Source organism: Arachis duranensis, chromosome 3 (assembly GCF_000817695.3).
Source record: "Arachis duranensis cultivar V14167 chromosome 3, aradu.V14167.gnm2.J7QH, whole genome shotgun sequence".
NCBI lineage: Eukaryota > Viridiplantae > Streptophyta > Magnoliopsida > Fabales > Fabaceae > Arachis > Arachis duranensis.
Genome location: NC_029774.3, coordinates 33,763,751 through 33,784,907, shown reverse-complemented (window position 1 = coordinate 33,784,907; position 21,157 = coordinate 33,763,751). Strand labels below are relative to the sequence as shown.

Genomic DNA, 21,157 nt, shown 5'->3' with positions numbered 1-21,157 from the left:
AAGAGAGGGATTCCATTACGGAATTCTATACAAATTTACATTCCGCATTCCATGAGCAACTAAACCTCCATTGTTAAGGTTAGGAGCTCTGTCTATTTGTATGGATTGATTTTATTACTTTTTCTATTTTAATTCATGTATGGATTTATAATTTAAGAATTATTTTCGCTCTTTATCGTATGAATTTGGGTGGAACGGAAGTATGACCCTCTTTCTATTTGTGTTTTTGTAAAACTTGGAAAAGCTCTTTACTTGAACAATAGCTTGAAAACATATTCTTCTAAATTTTAATTATCTGGATTTAATGGGATACGTGACATATAATCTTTTTATTTTTGGGTAATTAGAGTTTTTGTGGCATATAAACTGGAATTTGATCATGCAGCTTCTAATTGGAATTAATTGACCAAAAAATTGGCAGTTAATGAATTTTAGAGGAGACTAGAAAGGTCTAAGGAATTAGGGTCTAGTCACATATAGTTTGCCATAAATTAAATCATACATGATTAAAATAGTTAGTAAGAAAAGTTAATTCGGAAGAATAGATAACTCTGAAACCTTAACTGTTTTCTCCAATATTTTATTCCCAACTTATTCACCTGCTGTCTTCAAACTCTTAATTTACTGTTAAATGTTCTTTTGAACAATCCAACACTCTTTTTTGCTTGCATAACTAAGTCAATCACTCAATCATTGTTGCTTGATTCATCAATCCTCGTGGGATCGACCCTCACTCACCTGAGGTATTACTTGGTAAGACCCGGTGCACTTGCCGGTTAGTTTGTGGTTTGTTAAATTACCGCACCAAATTTTTTGCGCCGTTGCCGGGGATTGACTGTGATTAACAACTATCAGTTGTTTGATTGCTTAGATTAGGCATTTTAATTTTTATTTTAATTAACTTTTGCTTTAAATTTTTGAAAAAATAAAAAATCCTAGTATCTTTCTTTGTTTAATTTTTGAATTTATAGTTCACTTCTTTTCATTTATTTTCAAAATTTTTATTATTTTTTATTTTATTCCTTTTCAAAAAAAAATTTTGTTCTGTCTTCTTTACTTTCCTGTTTACCACATAGTGCGTTTAATTTTTTTTGGTATTTTGTACTAAGAAAAATAATGGAGAGAGATCACATGGGTTACTACTCACACCCAAGGAGTGATTCTTATTATTGTGGATGGAGGAACGACTCAAATTTTGGTTGGCAAATTCAAAACCAAAGACACTTCAATGCTCCATGTTCCAACTATCAAGAACCACCATCTTCATATCCATATCAAGAACCACCACATCTCTATCCATATCAAGAACCATCATCTTTCTACCCATATCAAGAGCCACTATCTCTCTATTCATACCAAGAACTATCATCTTTTTACACTTATCAATAACCATCACCTCCTCCTTATTCATCTCAAATATCATCAGATCTTGAGCTTCTCATGAAAGAATTCCTACATGATATAAAGACGAGTGTCAAAAATATAGAGAAACATGTGCAGACGATGATCAAGAACTAGGAAGAAGAACAAGCAAATTCCTTCTCAAGAGATACAATGCAAGATCCTATGGAAGAAAGTGAGGAAACTAATCAAAGGAGTTTGTACTCCAGTGAATTAGAGAACTTTCCACCCTCACATATGAAAGAAGAGGAAGATGCACAACCTCTCATGCCCTTGGTAAGCAATGAAGAAGAGATTGAATTAGAAGAAAGCTACCAAGAGAAAGAGGTTAAAATTGAGGAAGCTTGCAAAGAGATAGAAGAATTCAAAGAAGAACACAATGGAGTGGAGCTTGCAAGACCTTTTCCAAAGTCATCACCATCCAATACAACATTCAAGTGGGTAAAATTTCTATTCTTAACCTTTACTTTTTCACTTGAATATGGGCTATTGGAGACGGATGGTCAACTTAGAGCTCTTTGTGGTTTTAAGAGTAAAAGAAAGATGGTTAGTGGTAAGAGTTGTCAAGCAAGGTTCAATATTGTTGCATGCTCCAAATTGTAGTGCAAGGATTGGTGTAGAGCTCAATTAAATAGATCTAGAAGGTTGTTTGGATGTCTTTGTGAGAATTCAGATTGCTTGCCACTCGGTGGGAACAATGGTGATCCACAAGAAGACGGGTGTAAAAGCAAGGTTTGGGACCCTGGAATTCATTCCCATAATCAACACTCTTGGGCCCTTGTCACTTGCTTCAACTTACTCGAAGGCGTTATGCGCCTAGCTTGAAATCCTGGTGGCCATTGGAATTACAAACATTGGTGGAGATTCCTGGATTAGTACAAGCACAAGCCACCATGACAAGGAGCTCACCACATATCCAACTTAAGGACTTTAACTAAAAGTGCTTGGTGGGAGACAACTCACCGTGGTATGATCGTTCCTTTTCATTCTTAGTTATTTTTTGTAGTAGTAGTTTTCTTACTTATTTTATTTTTATTGAGTTCTTACTAATTTTTTGATCATACAGCTATTTTAGAAGAGGAACCGGATAATAATAAAAAAAAGAGAAGAGGAGCACATGACGCGCAAGCGTCGCTGACGCGTACGCGTCATATGCATGTGCATGAAAAATAAAATTTGATAGAGAGTTGCACGGGAGTGGCGTAAGAATGATGCCTTTCGCACAAACAAGCCCACGCGTACGCGTCATTCATGATTTTGGCACTCCACGCGTACACGTCATCGACGCGTACGCGTGACCTTAAAAATCGACGTAAATATGTGTTTGGGCAGAGAGTTGTGCTGGTTTGGGGTTGGAAGTGTGTTAGATGCACAAAATTGACCACGTGTTCGCGTCATTGACGCGTGCACGTCATCTGCATAAATGGCCATCCACGCGTGCGCGTGCACGACGCGCACGCGTCGTCTGAAAATATTAGTTCACAAGCCACGCGAACAGCGAGTTGTGCGTGCGCGCGGCTGCCTTCGCGCAAATTATACAAAACCAAGGGCACGCGGACGCGTTCCTGACACTTACGTGTCATTAAGAAAATTTTGCGCCCCACGCGTACGTGTGCTACACGCGTACGCGTCGCCTGTGCTGCGCAACTCCACTAGTTTGCCGCCCAGTTTTTATTTTTTCTTTCCTCCTCTCCCAATCCTAATTCTCTCATGTTCTTTTATCCTTTTCTTTTTCTTTCATCATAATATTTGTCTCTTTCTATTTTCAGTTCTTTTTTGCTTGAGGACAAGCAAACCTTTAAGTTTGGTGTTGACGCTTCGCTTAAGGGTTTTCTGTTTATTCCTATGGCACCAAAAGGGAGGCGAATCATCTTTACTGAGGAGCACAACCTGAAGAATAAAGCGACCGCTAGGATAACTAAGGTGGTTGAGTTCCTTTCATTTTCTATTCTTCCCCTCTTTTTCTATGTTATGTTCCAGTTTTCTGCTATTTTACTTTGTTTGTTGCACGATCCTTTATTAGTTAGAATCCTAAGACTAGTTTAGTTTTCTCTTAATTGCTTTAATTCTAAAAAGATGTCTCATGTATTACTCACTAAGTTTGAATTCAAATAAAAAATACAGAAGTGATGTATTGCGTGAGAAATTGAGTTAATTTTAAGAGTAGTCTTCTTTACTTAAATGCGGTGGTATTAATTGTAATTCTGAAAGCATGACATGAACAGTGCATATTTAAATTTGAATCAAAGAATGTTGATGTATAAGAAACAGGAATTTAGAGAATTATTATGATTCTCTGAAATTAATGAAAGTTTAATCCTTGAAGCAAAAGAAACAGCAAAATAAAAATAAAAGCAAGGTCAAAGGCTCTGAGCATCAATGACTAGGGAGGTCAGACATGATTAAAAGCTCAAAGAGTTATTTTCCTAGTCACATGCTTGTGGTGTTTTTATGTCAAGTAATCATTGAGACAAAACATTTAGAGTCGAGATCAATTGCAGAGTACACCAAAGGCTTTGAGCACCACTGTCCGGGGATATAAAAAAATTAAAAAAACTTAAAAATAAAAAAAATAAAATATTTAGAAGTTAAAGAGAGTTCCCCGGTTAAGTGCTTGTGGTGTTTCTGTGTCAAGTAAAGTTTGAGACAAAACATTTAAAGTCACGGCTAGGTTCAAGGTGCAAAGCACCAAAGAAAAATTGCTGTGTTCAATGATTAAACTGAAATATAAAGATCAGAAAATTCATAATATTATCCGAATTCTAATTCCAGATGACAGTAACATTCTTCTGATTCAAAGGAGAGTGAGAGGCCAAAACTATTCAGGATTACAGTTGTAAACCCCACTATAAGAAGAGACATGGACTTAATCAAACTCTTATTCTCATGCAAATTCACAACCTAAACTTATATTAGTTTTGGTTGCTTGGGGACAAGCAACAATTCAAGTTTGGTGTTGTGATGCGTGAGCAACTTTCCTATCTTTTTATAGTGAATTTGCATCTAATTTATTGAGTTTAATAAAGAATTAATTATCTTTTAGTCAATATGGATGCTACTTTGAGTCTTGTGCAATTTTGTTTACTTTAGGTAGCATTCGGCTATATTTGATGGAGTTTCTGCAGCACAAGAACAAAAGAAGATGGCAGCGAGGAGTGACGCGTACGCGTGACTGACGTGTGCGCGTGATTTGAGCTTTCCATGGCGACGCGTGCGCGTGACTGACGCATACGCATGATTTGAAGATTTGCTCAGTGACGCGTCCGCGTGACTTGCGAAGAAGACCAGCGACGCGTATGCGTGACTGACACGTACGCGTGACATACGTCACGTGCAGAAAATGCAGAAAAACGCTGGGGGCAATTTTTGCCCAGAAAACACATATTAGAAGCTGCAGAATGGACAAAATATGTGGTCCCCACATATCAACTGAAGACTTGTCAATTAAATTCAAATTTAAATTCAAATATTATTTTTAGGAAAATATATTATTTTTAATTTTAGATAATTAGATTTTAAATTAATTAGGATTAGTAAATTTACATTCCGCATTCCATGAGCAACTAAACCTCCATTGTTAAGGTTAGGATCTCTGTCTATTTGTCTGGATTGATTTTATTACTTTTTCTATTTTAATTTATGTATGGATTTATAATTTAAGAATTGTTTTCACTCTTTATCTTATGAATTTGGGTGGAACTGAAGTATGACCATCTTTCTATTTGTGTTCTTGTAAAATTTGGAAAAGCTCTTTACTTGAACAACAGCTTGAAAACATATTCTCCTAAATTTTAATTATCTGGATTTAATGGGATACGTGACATATAATCCTTTTATTTTTGGTTAATTAGAGTTTTTGTGGCATATAAACTAGAATTTGATCATGCAGCTTCTAATTGGAATTAATTAACCAAGGAATTGGCAGTTAATGAATTTTAGAGGAGACTAGAAAGGTCTAAGAAATTAGGGTCTAGTCACATATAGTTTGCTATAAATTAAATCCTACATGATTAAAATAGTTAGTAAGAAAAGTTAATCCGGAAGAATAGATAACTCTGAAACCTTAACTGTTTTCTCCAATATTTTATTCCCAACTTATTCACCTGCTGTCTTCAAACTCTTAATTTACTGTTAAATGTTCTTTTGAACACTCCAACACTATTTTCTACTTGCCTAACTAAGCCAATCACTCAATCATTGTTGCTTGATCCATCAATTCTCGTGGATCGACCCTCACTCACCTGAGGTATTACTTGGTACGACCCGGTACACTTGCCGGTTAGTTTGTGGTTTGTTAAATTACCGCACCAACCCACCTCCACTATTCTTCGGAAGCTAACGTATACCTCATCCATTATAGGCAGAAGCGAGCTCAACCTTGGACCGGACGACTTATACTCATATTATTCAACAAAAAATTATAACCTTCGTGATTACAAAATAAACCTCTTAACATCTCTAATGTATAAAATAATGGGAGCAATTTCTGAGATAGAAACTAAGACCTGCACAAAGAAAATGTTCTTAGAACTTCTTTTTCCAAAATCTATGTAATAGAGAAGGTTGTTATCAAATATGAGATAATAGAAGTTTAAGGAAATTAAATCACCTTATAAAGTGACAGAACAAATAGCTTTTCATAGAAATGTAAACTACTCATGCACTTTAAAGGAGTTACATACAAAATCTGAAATAGTAAGCATAATATTGCAACACAATAAGAAGCAACACTACTTATATTAGATGCAGCAGAGCCATTCCTCCTAAGTTTTAAAACAGCTTTCAAACCTTTAGCACCAACACTTTGTTGATATAAAGTACCTATAAGATCAAAAGATAGTTATAAAATGAAATTAGCAATTAATATCTAAGACAAGATCAATAATAATATGATGTCAATTAATGCAATTTTAAAAAATTGTCTAAAAAATTTGAGCTTTACTTTCTCTAGTACCTATAGTTTCAAATTGTTCAGTTAGCACAAACGTGAGGAAATCACGCAGCCAACATAACCAAACGATTCAACTCAAATTAAATGAGACTTGCAATATTGAAAATAAGACACTTTGCAGAGCATAGTTCTTCACGTCCTGTCACCTTAGGTTTGAAGCTCCATGAATAATGGCAGAGTTTTGCCAATATCAACAATCTGCTGAAATTTAAAACCTGTTGCATTACCAACCAAAGGCATAAGCACATGCTTATCAAAGCATCAATATTCTCATCACAGAAACTATACACCCATCCTAAATTTTTCATTCAACAAAAAAATTAATATATTTGGCAAAAGAACAAAAAAATTTACAATAACAAAAGATTTAGCTAAGTGATTTTTTAAGCAACACAACAATAAATTCAACTATTCAAGTATTAAACTCAACACAGTGATGTTATTCAGTAACAAAATTCAACTCAATGATGTTTAATAGCAACAAAAAAATTTGCTCAGGTTCAGCAATAATTCTAAAATTCCAAATACTACAACAACAACAACCACCAGTCCACCATCATAAAATTCTAATTTCAAACCATAAGATACACCAAAATTGACACTGAAAGTCTGAAAAAACTGGATTCAAGGGAGCTCACCTGGAAAGTTGACCAACTAAACTAATGGCCAAAACAAGAAGACCACCATCACCACCACTCAAGGGAGCAGATGCTGGTTCTGTCTGTTTCTGCAATTCACCATAATGGTATAAAAACAGTAACAAATCAACCCTAAATACTAATAATCAGAAAAACAAAAGCATCAATCGACCACTAAACCTACATATATTACAATGTATCAACAAAATTTGAATGATTTACCAACAAAATTTGGGAAGATGGTGTTTTTGATAGTGTATTTGATGAAGCCATCTAAAACAACAATAATATAAAACAACAATATATTACACTATTGAATAATCTGCGTGAATCAACAAAATTACAATCAACCAAATATAATCAACAACAATAAAGAATCTGTTAGTACAAAGCAGAATTGCTTTACTCCAAAACAAGTAAAGTAAGGTTGATAAGTAGAAATTGGTTAGAAATTGAGTTGATAAGTTACAAGTCTGGTTAGTTCTCATCTCAACATTTCTCAGCATACATTGTAAAATCCTTATAGAATCGACAGATTAATCAGTTCCTCAGTTAATCAAATTATAACCCAATGAGGCAATAAGTCAATAACTGAATAAATTAAAAAAATTAAAAAAATCCCTGAGAAGAGGGAGACCAAGCACGGCGAAGCAGAGTCTGACAAGGTAAAGGCAGCAGCGACGGTGAGCCACGCCGGACGAGGGCGAGACGACAATGACAACGACGTGAGACGCTGTCACGCAGAGGAGGCGACGAGCCAAGAAGGAGATGCATAGGGGCCGACGTGAGAGTCACGAGACGAAGCAGAGTAGCCCAACGACGACGCATTAGTGGTGAAGGAATAGCGATCTCTAACGGCGAGCTTGGTAGCGACCAGGCGCGACAGAGTTGGCAGCGTCCTCTCTTCCATCGCGTTTCCCGCAACAGCAGCTCTCTGTCTCAACGTCTCACTCTCTCCCCTCTTCGTCAACGTCGACAGCGACGCGTGGGACAGCGGCTCCACAGCGGTTATGCGCGACGCCGGCGCGGTCTTCTTCTTCTCCTTCTCTTCTTCTCTGTTTCGCGTGTCTGTGTGTAAGGGTATGTTGTGTGTGTGTTTCTTATGTTGAAGGAGGCTAAGGCTGCGGCTGTTAGGGTTAAAAATGGGGAAATTAGGGTTTTGAATTAATTTGGGAATTAGGGTTAGAAATTAAGATTTTATAAAAAAAATAAGGTGAATAGATATTTTGATAAAATTAGAGGGTAGAGTAATTTTAATACCAAATATACTCCATTCAAAATATTTAAGAACATTATTTATCAACATGTTGCTAAATTTAATTAATTATTTCTAATTTAAAATATAAAATGAACATATTAATCACATTCTTATAAAATATAGTTTAAACTCAATATTAATTATTCAAATTAAATAATATAACTTTTCATTATTTTTCTATCACCGAAATTTTAATTTTAATTTATAAAATAACTAATTAAAATTATATAAAAATTATAATTAATTTAAACTCCAATTATTATAAAAATTACATATAACTCCAAATTATTTTTAAATTTAAAGTATCATAAAGCTTTATTTAATTTCTTTCGGTAAATTATATAATTTTCTTAAAATAAAATCTTCAACAAATATAATAAATTTATTTATCAAAAAATTTGGGATGTTACAGTTGGATTATGGTGGGTTTAGGACTAGTAGAGAGAAAAAAAAACTAGAACTCTATATTTTATTTTTAAGAGAGTTTTTCAAAATTTTATTTAAATGGACGAGGTTGGCAAACAGCAGAATAAAAAATAAAGGTGAGGGAATAATATTTTAAAAAATAAAAATTTTAAAATAAAATAAAATTATCTTAAAGATTTTAACATTATAAAATAATTTTTTAATTACAAAAATTCTTGTATTTTGTAACAAACAAATAACTTGTTACAAATAATATTGAATTTCGTGACAAATTAATTTTTTGTTACAAAATAATTAGAGCTTTTGAAACAAATAGATATTTTGTTACAAAAGATTTTATACTTTTGCAACAACTTCATCTTTTATTACAAGATATTTTAAAATTTTGCAACAAAATACTGGTTCATTACAAAAGCCAATATAATTTGTAACAAAAAAAATCAAGTCATTACAAAATATCAAAACGTTTCGTAACAAATTGTATTGTTGTTACAAAACATTATTATTATGTAGCAATTACAAATTTTTGTAACAATTTTAAAATTTGTTACAAAGTTTTTATTATAAATATTCCATTTTCTTGTAGTGAAGTCATAATTAATGGAGGAAGAGCAAAACAATCCTCCTCCGCCTTCTTAAAGTGAGGCTAAGTAGCTATTAATGAGTTTTTTAGGACAAAAAATCAGCGGATTACCAACTTATCAAACCAAAAGCAAAACAACCGAAGTAAGGTGAAAGAACAAAAAAATCCCAAAAATGACGATGATGACAACGACCACACTGCGAAAATCAAAGCCGTAGTGATAGTCACTCCAAAGCCACCAGTAAAAAGAACTAATCCTTTCTTCAAGCAAATTATGAGCTTTTTTTACTAATGTTTCTAAGTTAGGATTGTTAGATTTATGTGTTACCTAGATTTTTTTATTAGTCTAATATTGATGGTAATTATTTATAGTAGGAGTACATAAAGAGTATACAAGGTTAACCACCAAATATTTTTTTAGCTTTTGTTTTCATTCATTTAAAATTGGATTAACTACCAAAAATGTCCCTGAATTATTCAAACACCGACAAAAATGCATCCGAATTTTATTATCAACAATAATAATTTTAAAATGCGACAAAAATATCCAACAGTAAATATGTATTTTAAAAAATACCTTAGAGATTGAATTTTGATGTAATTTTTTGCAAGTATAATTAAAAAATAATATATTATTATTCTTAAAATTTGGTGATTTTTTATAAGTATATATTTTTTGTAATTTTTTAAAAGTATTATTAGTTGTTAATAAAAAAATTACAAATAAAATATATATTTAACAAAAAATCACCAAATTTTAAGGATAATAATATCTATTTTTTAAATCATGTTTGTAAATAATTGTATCAAAATTCAATCTCTAATATATATTTTGAGAAATACATATTTAATATTAGATAATCTTGCAAAAAACCTGATATTAAATATGTATTTCTCAAAAAATATATTAGAGATTGAATTTCGATGTAAATTTTTACAAGCATGATTAGAAAAATGATATCTTTTACCAAATTTTAAGTATAATAATATCTTATTTTTATAATGATGCTTGCAAAAAATTATATTAAAATTCAATTTCTAAGGTATTTTTTGAAAAAATATATTTATTGTTGAGTATTTTTGTTGTGTTTTTAAGTTACTTGAAGGCATTTTTGTCAATTGTAAAATTCGAGTATATTTATGTCATTGTTTAAATAATTTAGGGGCATTTTTGGTGGTTAACCCTTTAAAATTTTTTAAAATGAGAAAAACTTATTTTTTTCTCCTCTTTCAACTTTCATTATTCCTTTCTCTCTTCTGTTGATCAAACCATTAACATCACTAGTTGAATAGCTTAAAACATGAAATTTTCTTCAATTATTTTAAAAATTATACTTTGTAATGCATATGTGATACTAATGATATTATATATGTGGAACAATTAACATAAAAGATAAACTCTAAAACAAATACTAATTAACTATGATATGAAAATTCTTTCTTTGTTCTTCATTTCCAAAAACTTTCTATGTTTATATCACAAATTGACATACACCAACACCACCTTATAAATTTCTAAAATTATTTATCCTTATTATGCCATAATTAATTGGACTCTATTATTTTTGAAATAAATTGATCAGATAACTGGTCCAATTTATGATATTTAACAAATTTCATATAAAAAAATTAAAATTCAAAACACGAAAAAGTGTTAAAATAGAAAAGAAAAACAGAGATAGAATCATCAGTTCCTACAGAACAATGAGCCGTAGTAATAAACACTAACAGAAAAAAAATCTAAAAATGAGAAGAGAACAGAGATAAATGACAAGCAATGATTATCGAACACGAGAATCTCAAACTAGCTAGAGAAGCTCAAAGCCTGAGCAGTGATGATCGAGCATGGCGATAAATATTACCAAAAATACTGTAATAGCAACAACAATATTATTAAAATTAGGATTCAGAGTGCGAAAATAGAAAAGAAAAAGAAATAGGCAGAATATAGATACATGCAAAACAGTAACCGGCAACAGTGAACAAACATGAGTAGGGAGGATTGAAGCTTAAAACTAAAGAATAATGATGAACGAGCAGAAAGGAACGTGTGTCAATGTCTCCATTGCCATCATCGGTTGGGTTGAACGAGAAGAAGGAATGAGACATTTTGAATGATCTTGTGTTTGTGATTTCAAACATTTAAGGTTGGAGTTTTGTTTCACTGCCGAAAAAGATAGAGATGATGAATTGAATTAGAGTTTTGTTTTACTGAAGGGTTGGGTTTTGTTGGGGTAGAGAACTAAGATCCTTCCTGAAAATAATACAAGAAGGATCCTATACTAATACTATCCCCCTCTTCCCACAAGGGAATACTGGCTTGCTTTAGTTAAGAAAGGTAGTGGCCTTACTCTATTCTTTCGGAATAGCGGCCTCGGTAACAGCAAACTTTTTCAACTTTTATTAAAATTTTAAGAAAAAAGATATTAATTTATTTTAGCCAACATTTATAAGTTGATGTTTATTAAAAATTTAAAAGTAACTTTCATAAAATGTAATATATAAATATAGTAAATATTGTCTATTTAATTAGAGCAATATTGTTTATATGTTTTTTAATTATTTAAAAATAAAAACACTTATAACAGGTTGATTAAAAAAGATTGCAATAGTTTTATTTTTTTGTAATATATAAATATTAAGAATTATTTTTTATTATTTTAGACAACATTCTGAGTATTATTTAAAATACATGTTGTTATAGATAAAAATTATTATAGTATATTCTTCTATCGATAATATTAAAAAGATAAAAAAAAGTTAAATTTTAATTTATTTAATATTCATTATTTATTACAATAATTAATGAGTACTAAATAAAATAAATTTTAATTAATTTTGACTAATTATTTTTTGTTATCAAATATTTCTGATGTTTCTTGTATCCCATTTTTGGTAGTTTCATATCGGTAAGGATTCTCCAAGAGTATGGTGCCACTGCTAAGAAATTGTGCAAGAAAAAAATTGAAACAGCCTTTAATAACAATCTTTAATTGTATATTGTTGTAAAATAAATAAATAATAAATAAATAAATATAAAATAAAAAATATAAATAAAAAACTCTAATATTAATATTTACTAATATTATTATTTTAATATAATAGAAGTGAATCATATATATTTATTAATATTATATATATTGCAGCTTAGATTTGGAGAAATAGAGAAAGAGAAATAATTTATTGTAGCATATATATATGAAAAGAGAGGAGAGTATTTTTGTTGTACATATATTGTTTGAGACCTCTTCACTAGTTATACACGCACAATGTTTACTTTTTCCACTTCATTTAAGTTCAGTTTAATTTAGGAGCTTCATTCTTTTATCATAGAAAAACTGAGTCTCCCATATAATGAATCAAAGTCACATACCATTAATTGAATGGACATCCATATCTATATCACAATACTCTCCTTTAGATGTCTATTTAGAATTATGCCTCATTAAAACCTTATTAAAGAAAAACCCAATAGAAAAAGACTTTAGTGAAGGATAAAGATTACAATATCCTATGTGATGATAACTGCCTCGTTAAAAAGCTTGTCAAGAAAAACCCAATAGGGACAAAAAATTAACCAAAGAAAAAAGAGTAAAGTTTCCCCCCTTTTGTTGACATTATTTAATATCTCAAAATCGGCGCATCCCAATCTGATGTACCAATTTTTGAAAGGAGGATTTTGAAAGTGACTTTGTAAATAAATCTGCTAGATTATCACTTGAGCAGATCTATTGGACATCAATTGTTCTTCGAGTTGAAGATCATGAATGAAGAAGAATTTGGGAGAAATATGCTTTGTTCTATCACCTTTGATGTATCCACCTTTGAATTGAGTAATGCATGCTATATTATCTTCAAACAGAACAGTTGGAGCTATCTTATGATCAATCAGTACACATGATGACAGAATATATTAGATCAAACTCCTAAGCCAAAAACATTCACGATTAACTTCATGTATCGCTAGTATTTCAACATGATTAGAAGATGTTGCTGTAATTGTCTGTTTCATGGACCTCCATGATACACATGTGAACAGGTATCCTATTTGATATCTCCCTTTGTGTGGATCAGATAAGTATCCTGTATCTGCATAGCCAACTAGTTATGACTTGGATCCATATGGATAAAACAATTCCATATCAACCGTTCCATGAAGATATCGAAAGATTTGTTTAATTGATTTCATTCCAATGTCTTCTGATTGGAGAGAAACTATACCTTACTAGTAAATTCACAGCAAATGATATATCAAACCGTGTATTATTAGCAAGATACATTAGTTCCCCAATGGCACTGAGATATGGTACTTCAGGACCAAGGATATCTTCATTTTCTTCTTTAGGATGGAATTGATACTTTTCCACATCTAAGAGATTTTACGATCATTGGGGTACTTAATGTATGTGACTTATCCATATAAAATCTCTTCAAGATCTTTTCTGTGTATGTTGTTTGATGAATAAAGATTTTATTTTTTGTTTGCTCGATTTACAGGCCGAGATAAAATTTAGTCTTTCCAAGATCTTTCATCTCAAACTCTTCTTTTAGAGTTTTTATAATTATTGGAATCTCTTCAGGGGTTCCAATGATATTTAAATCATCAACGTACACAGCAAATATAATAAATCCATATGCAGATTTCTCTATGAAAACACATGGAGAGATATCATCATTCTTAAATCCGTTTTTTGCCAGATACTCAGTAAGACGATTATACCACATTCATCCAAATTGTTTTAGACCATATAAAGATCTCTGCAATTTGACTGAGTATAACCTCTGCGAATATTCATTAGATGGTTTAGATATCTTTAGTCCTTCAGGGACTTTCATATAAATATCACGATCTAATGATCCGTATAAATAGGTTGTTACCACATCCATTAAATGCATATGTAGTTTATGGTATGTAGATAAACTGACCAAATAACGTAATGTTATTGTATCTACTACAAGGGAATATGTTTCTTCATAATATATACCGGGCCTTTGTGAAAAATCTTACGCCACAAGTCGAGTTTTGTAACGTACAACTTCATTTTTCTCATTTTGTTTTTTCACAAATACCTATTTGACTCCAACAGGTTTTACATCTTCTGATGTATGGACTACAGGTCCAAAGACTTCACGTTTTGCAAGTGAATCTAACTCAGTCTTCATAACTTCTTTCCATTTCGGTCAATCATTCCTTTGTCGATATTATTCAATTGTTCTTGACTCAAGATCCTTACTTTCATGCATGATATTTAATGTCACATTATATGAAAATATTTCATTGACAATTATTTTATTTTGGTTCCATTTTCTCTTGTAAAGACATAATTTATTGAGATCTCGTCATTTTCACAATTTTTAGGTACCTAAACGTCTTCTGGAATCAAAACTATGTCTTTAGAATTTTAGACAACTGCAAGTATCTTTACTATGTCTTTATCTTTTTTCAACAGGAATATTATTTACCTCTTTTTTTAGAATTTTTGTCTTTAGAACTGACAGGCCTACCATGCTTCTGACGTGAATTTATTTTGGTGACCATTTGTTTGATTGGGACATCAATTTAAATTGGAGCATTTTTAGCTGGTATATAGGATTTAGTTATCCTTTTCATATTAGAAAATGTATCAGGTAATTCATTTATTATTCTTTGCAAATGTATAATCTTTTGAACTTTTAGTTCACATTACCCTGATCGAGGATCTAAATGCATCAAGGATAATGCATTCCAATTAAGATCCTTTTCAGGAAGCTTATTCTCTCCTCCTAATGTTAGAAATTTTGATTCATCAAAATGATCATCTACAAATTGGGTTTTAAATACATCTCCAGTTTGTATCTCAAGATACCTTACTATAAAGGGAGAATTATACCCAACATATATCCACAATTTTCTTTGGGGTCTTATTTTGGTGCGAGAAGGTGGTGCAATGGGAACATATATCACACACTCGAATATTTTTAAATGAAAAATATTTGGCTGCTGGCCAAAAGCTAATTACATATGAGAGAATTGATGGTAACTTATTGGCCTCAAACGAATAAGTGTTGCGGCATGTAAAATAGCATACCCCCAAGTTGAGGTTGGGAGATTTATTCTCATAAGTAAGGCTCTAGAAATTAATTGGAGGCGTTTAATAAGTGATTCTGCTAACTCATTTTGTGTGTGAACATGAGCTAATGGAAATGTTCAATGCTTATTCTATAAGCCATATACAATAAGCATCATAGGCTTCGAAAGTAAATTCACCAGCATTATCAAGATAAATTACTTTGATTGGATTTTCTGAAAACTATGCTTTTAGTCGAATAATTCGAGCAAGTAATCTCGCAAACGCCAAGTTGCGAGAAGACAATAAGCACACATGTGACCATCTCAAAGATGCGTCTATTAGGACCATAAAATATCTAAAAGATCCACATGGTGGATGATATCCACATATGTCACCTTGAATCCTTTCTAGGAATTCAGAGGACTCAAATACAATCTTTATTGGTGATGGCCTTAAAATTAGCTTTCCTTGAGAACATGCAACACAATAAAATTCACTAGATTTAAGAATCTTCTGATTCTTTAGTGAATGTCCATGGGAGTTTTCAATAATTCTCCGTATCATTGTTGTTCTCGAATGACCTAATTGATCATGTCAAATTATAAATTCATTTGGGTTGATAAACTTTGGGTTTATACTGAAATGTGATTCAATTGCAGTAATTTTAGTATAATATAACCCAGATAAAAGTTAGGGTAACTTTTCTAATATAACATTTTTATTTGAATAATAAATACTCATGATTTTTCTCATTTATTATTTTAATATGATATCCATTTCAACGAATATCTTTAAAACTCAACAAGTTCCTTAGCCTGCATTTATTTACAAAGACAGGACACGAAGATAGGGACAGTGAGACACAAAATTGTGTTTGACAGAAGAAACATGGACAGAGACAATGTGTCCAGAGATACTGAATTAGTGTATTGTGTGTCCATCCTGACAGGAAGGACACAGAGACACTAATAAGGGACACAACTTATTTTTTATTTTTTCTTTCATTATTCTTGTTAATTTTTCAAAATTATATTTTATTATTATTATATTTTCATCTCAATTTTTTTAATGAAAAAAAATGAGAATAAATTAGATTTTCATAATTTATTCTAGTTCATTACCAAATAGAATACAAAAACACAAAATTTTGTGTATCTGTCCCTTATGTCTTATTCTCGGTGTCTTGTCCTATCCTGTTGTCATAAACAATTGCAACCTTAGAGACTTAGTAGAGAATAGTGCATTATTTATTATGAATTTTGTTCTTTCGAGAAACAAAATTATAGTTCTTCCAGAGCCTTATATCACATTGCCTGAACCAATAATAGTATTAACATATTCCTCTTTTGGTACAAAATGTGTAAAATATATATTACTTTTGAGAATGGTATGCGAATTTGCAATATCTGCAAGGCAAATATCTTCATTATATGCCCTTGTCAATTTCTTTAAAGACAAATAATAATAATAAAATGAGTAAAAGTATATGCACAGTAAAATTATATTTCTGATTGGAATTATTTTTCTAAAAAGCATTGTTCATAAAAATAGTGTCATATACTAAAATTTTTATTATTATTTTAGAACTTGACACGTTTAGTAATTTTAAAATTCATAAACATAAATATTTTATGAGACATTGTTTATATACATCATACTTGAAATTTAAATACATAGGGAATAAAACTTAACATTATTTATTTACATGAGTACTTAACAAACACACATATTAAACCCTTTTATCATTGATCAAATGACCAATATTTCTTTCAAGATCCTCAAAGAAATCAGATACTTTATAATTAGTGGTGTAATTTTCAACAACATCTTTTAAAACAAAATTCGTCCTTTTCTTTGTCATCTTTTTTCAAGGATTTTTTATAAAGATCAATTAGGTTCCTTGAGGTACAACAGGTATGCGACCAATGGCTCTTCCACCACAATGAAAATATTTATCTTCTGTTGATTTATTTTATCCATTATTTTTTTCTTTATCCCACTTCTGGTGAGATCTTTTCTTGTCTTCCATAATTTTCTTCCTTACATAATTTTTTTTGTTACCAAAACATTGCCATTTACCTCTTCTGGAGTTATGATTTGTTGCATTTGCTTCAGGAAATAGAACAGCGCCAGCTGGACGTGCTTCATGATTTATTAAAAGCAATTTATTGTTATGCTCAGCAACAAGAAGGCAAGAAATTAGCTAAGAATATTTTTTAAATTCTTTTTCTCGATACTGCTGCTGTAGGAGCATATTCGAGACATGGAAGGCTGAAAAAGTTTTCTCTAACATGTCATTATTAGTTATCTTTTTCCTACATAATTTCATTGGTGAGATAATTCAAAATATTGTTGAATTGTATTCATTTATGGATTTAAAATTCTGAAAATGTAAGTGCGTCCACTCATATCGGACTTCAGGAAGTATCACTGTTTTTTTATGATTATACTTTTTTTAAGGTTTTTCCACATATCTGCAGAATCTTTTAGTGTGAGATATTCATTTTTCAATTCTTCGTCAAAATGACGACAAAGGAAGATCATGACTTTGACTTTATCCTTTTGGGATGCATTATTTTTAGCCTTATTGGTATCTCCTAAATCCATTGAACCAAGATGAATTTCGGTATCTAGTATCCATGATAGGTAGTTGTTTCCATATATATCAAAAATATTAAATTTAAGATGAAAGAGTTTCGGCATAATAAAAATTTATTACTTGAGTCTTCTTAAATTTTAATCAGAGTCTTGTACTGATAATGTGTTGTAAAATAAATAAATAAATAAATATAAAATAAAAAAATCTAATATTAATATTCATTAATACTATTATTTCAGTATAATAAAAGTGAATTATATATTTATTAATATTATATATGTTGTAGTTTATACTCAGAGAAATAAAAAAAATTATTATAGCATCTATATAAAAAAAATATTTTTGTTATATATATATTATCTGAGATCTTCTCACTATTTATACACGTACAATATTATTTACTTTTTTAGTTTTATTTAAATTCAGTTTAATTTAAAAATTTAATTCTTTTATCATATAAAAAACTGAGCCGCCCATATAATAAATCAAAATCACATACCATTAATTGAATGGATATCTATATCCAAATCACAATATATATAATTATTGTATAGAAGAACTATTTATTTATAGTATTGTCTAGAAGAAAATAGTCCTCGCAAAAGATTTAGAATAGTATTAAAAATAGGGAGAGAGAAAAAAGGGGGGTTACAAATTACAAGCCGTATAATCTAACCAAAGTCATATAACATAATAGAACTAGCTGTGCTAGTCAAATTAAGGCTCTTTCATTAAACAGTCAAAACCAATTATAACTATATCATAACTTTCTATTTCTAGCTGCTGTTTACACCGGTGATACTAAATAAATAAATAATTAAAATTTATTTTATTTAATATTTATTAATTATTTTTTATTATTTTTATATTTAATTTTTTTTGTTATTAAATATTTTTCCTACACTAATAATGAAAGTTCCACAAAATAAGTTGTGTGACATGATTAATGAACTTTATTATTATTATTATTATTATTATTATTATTATTATTATTATTAGGAAATTAGCAGCATATTCAAGTTGGATACTATCCTAACGTTGACATAAAATATAATTGTCATCGTCATTGTCATTGTGATTCTCATAATAACTGTATGCCTAAAAGCAGTTTTGCTACTTTTAGTTAAAAGCTATAAAACCTTAAAGTATATAAACACCGTTCCATGGCGCACTATATTCATCTATCACACCCCATGGGAAGACTGGGGAAAAGAAAAGAAATGGCAAATCATTTGAACAAGGTTTTTTTTATTCTCACGTTAACATTCTTGTTCCTCGATGTGAGTGCCCAAATAATACACAGGCATCCAAGGCCTCCAAGGTTTCCATTACCAATGATTGATATTTTCCATCATAACGGTAATGATGGCGAAGCATATAACAATTTCTTCAAGCTGCCGAAAGGGTGGCATGGCCCAGAAAACAATGGTTTCCCCTTTCACCCACCAAGACTCTTCGGAAATGGTGTGAACAACGACGACGAGGGTGATGATAAAGAAGGAGAGGAGAATTCAAGGAAGGAGAAGAAGGGTGATTTGAATATAAGATGGAAGGGTGGATGGGAGCTAATTAACGAGGAATCTGGCGTGTCTGCCATGCACATCAACTTGTTGCCCACAAACAAGATCTTAGTAATTGATGCCAAGGTATACCGCGTCTCCAGGTTGAAGCTTCCAGAAGGTGCAAAGTGCATTCCTTTCAGAGATGAAGCTGCCAACGCGGACAGAGAGGATTGTTGGGCTCATGCCATGGAATATGATATCTTTACCAATGAAGTTAGACCTCTCAGGATTGGTGAGGGAGATCCATGGTGCTCCAGCGGCGGCCTTTCTCCCGACGGCACTCTTGTCAGCACCGGCGGCTTCTTCGACGGAGCCAAATCCATCAGACACTTCGGCGGTCCTGCCTGCACCACCGGTGAATGCCAGTTCAGGGAATATAACAATCTGCTCAAAGAAGAAAGATGGTAAATATAATGTTGTTATATTGAATGTCAGATGTAATTGGATGTGGGTATAAGATTTTATTTTTGTGGTGCATTAAACAGGTATGGAACTCAGCAATTGTTAGCGAATGGACAATTCATAGTGGTAGGAGGGAGAAGGGCATTCAGCTATGAGTTTGTGCCGAGGGAGGAAGGAAAAGCAAGCGAGAAACCCTACTTCTTCCCGTTCCTGTATGAGACTTCGGACTTGGACGAGAACAACCTCTACCCATTCGTCCACATGATCCCCGACGGAAACCTCTTCATCTTCTCCAACAACCGTTCTCTCCTCCTAAACCCAACCACCAACAAGGTCTTGCGCACCTTCCCCGTCCTCCCAGGGGGCTCACGCAACTACCCCGCCTCCGGCATGTCCGTCCTCCTCCCCATCGACCTCAACGCCGCCGCAGCCAACGCCTCCAAGCCCATCAAGGCCGAGGTCCTCATGTGCGGTGGAAACACCCCGGATGCTTTCGATCTTGCTGAGAAGAAGAAGATCTTCCTGCCGGCTCTGAAAGACTGCAACAGGATGGTCATCACGGACCCCAAACCCTTCTGGGACAAAGAAGAGATGCCGTCGGGGAGGGTCATGGGAGACGCTCTGCTGCTCCCCAACGGACAAGTCTTGATGATAAACGGTGCACAAGAGGGAACCGCCGCATGGTGGGACGCTGATAAACCCAACTACACACCGGTTCTGTACTCCCCTGAGATGCCCAAGGGTGAGAGGTTCAGGCAGTTGGAGAGCACAAACATAGCCAGAATGTACCATTCAACATCGGCGGTGCTTCCCACTGGCAAGATCTGGGTTGCCGGAAGCAACACTCACAACACTTACAAGGCCAACGACAGGTTCCCGACTGAGACCAGGGTTGAGGCATTCTCTCCTCCTTATCTGGACCCCATATACGCAAGGTTCAGGCCCAGGATCCATGAGGAGGAGACCTTGAAGGAATTCACATACGGGCAAGTGTTCAAGATACAGTTCTCGGTGAAGGAGTCTCCTTTCGCAGAGGCGGACCTGGATGATGTTAAGGTCACCATGTATTACCCTCCATTCACCACTCACGGGATTGCCATGGGTCAGAGGTTGGTGGTTCTCAGGAAGCACAGCATGAGGGTAACGCAACCTTTCTTGGGGATATATAGGATTCGTGTCGACGCCCCGCCATCTGGTGCCGTTGCTCCTCCTGGATACTACATGCTCTCCGTTGTCTACCGTGGCGTACCTAGCGCCGCAATGTGGGTCCGTATCAAAGAGCTGTAG

General features: G+C 32.7%; 1 protein-coding gene across 1 annotated transcript; it reads left to right on the top strand.

The window, feature by feature from the left end:
* Positions 1–19,462: 19,462 nt before the first annotated feature.
* Positions 19,463–21,157, top strand: LOC107478645 (aldehyde oxidase GLOX1). The gene is made up of 2 exons (XM_016098780.3): positions 19,463–19,872; positions 19,954–21,157. Exons 1-2 carry the CDS (start codon positions 19,502–19,504, stop codon positions 21,155–21,157), a joined length of 1,575 nt encoding a protein of 524 aa, XP_015954266.3. The 5' UTR covers positions 19,463–19,501.

What these genes read in the sequence shown, in the direction of transcription:
- LOC107478645 (XM_016098780.3), top strand. Translation starts at nt 19,502, where the DNA reads ATGCACATCAACTTGTTGCCCACAAACAAGATCTTAGTAATTGATGCC. An exon ending in CTGCTCAAAGAAGAAAGATG is followed by an intron (nt 19,873 to 19,953) that starts GTAAATATAATG and finishes TGCATTAAACAG; the next exon opens with GTATGGAACTCAGCAATTGT.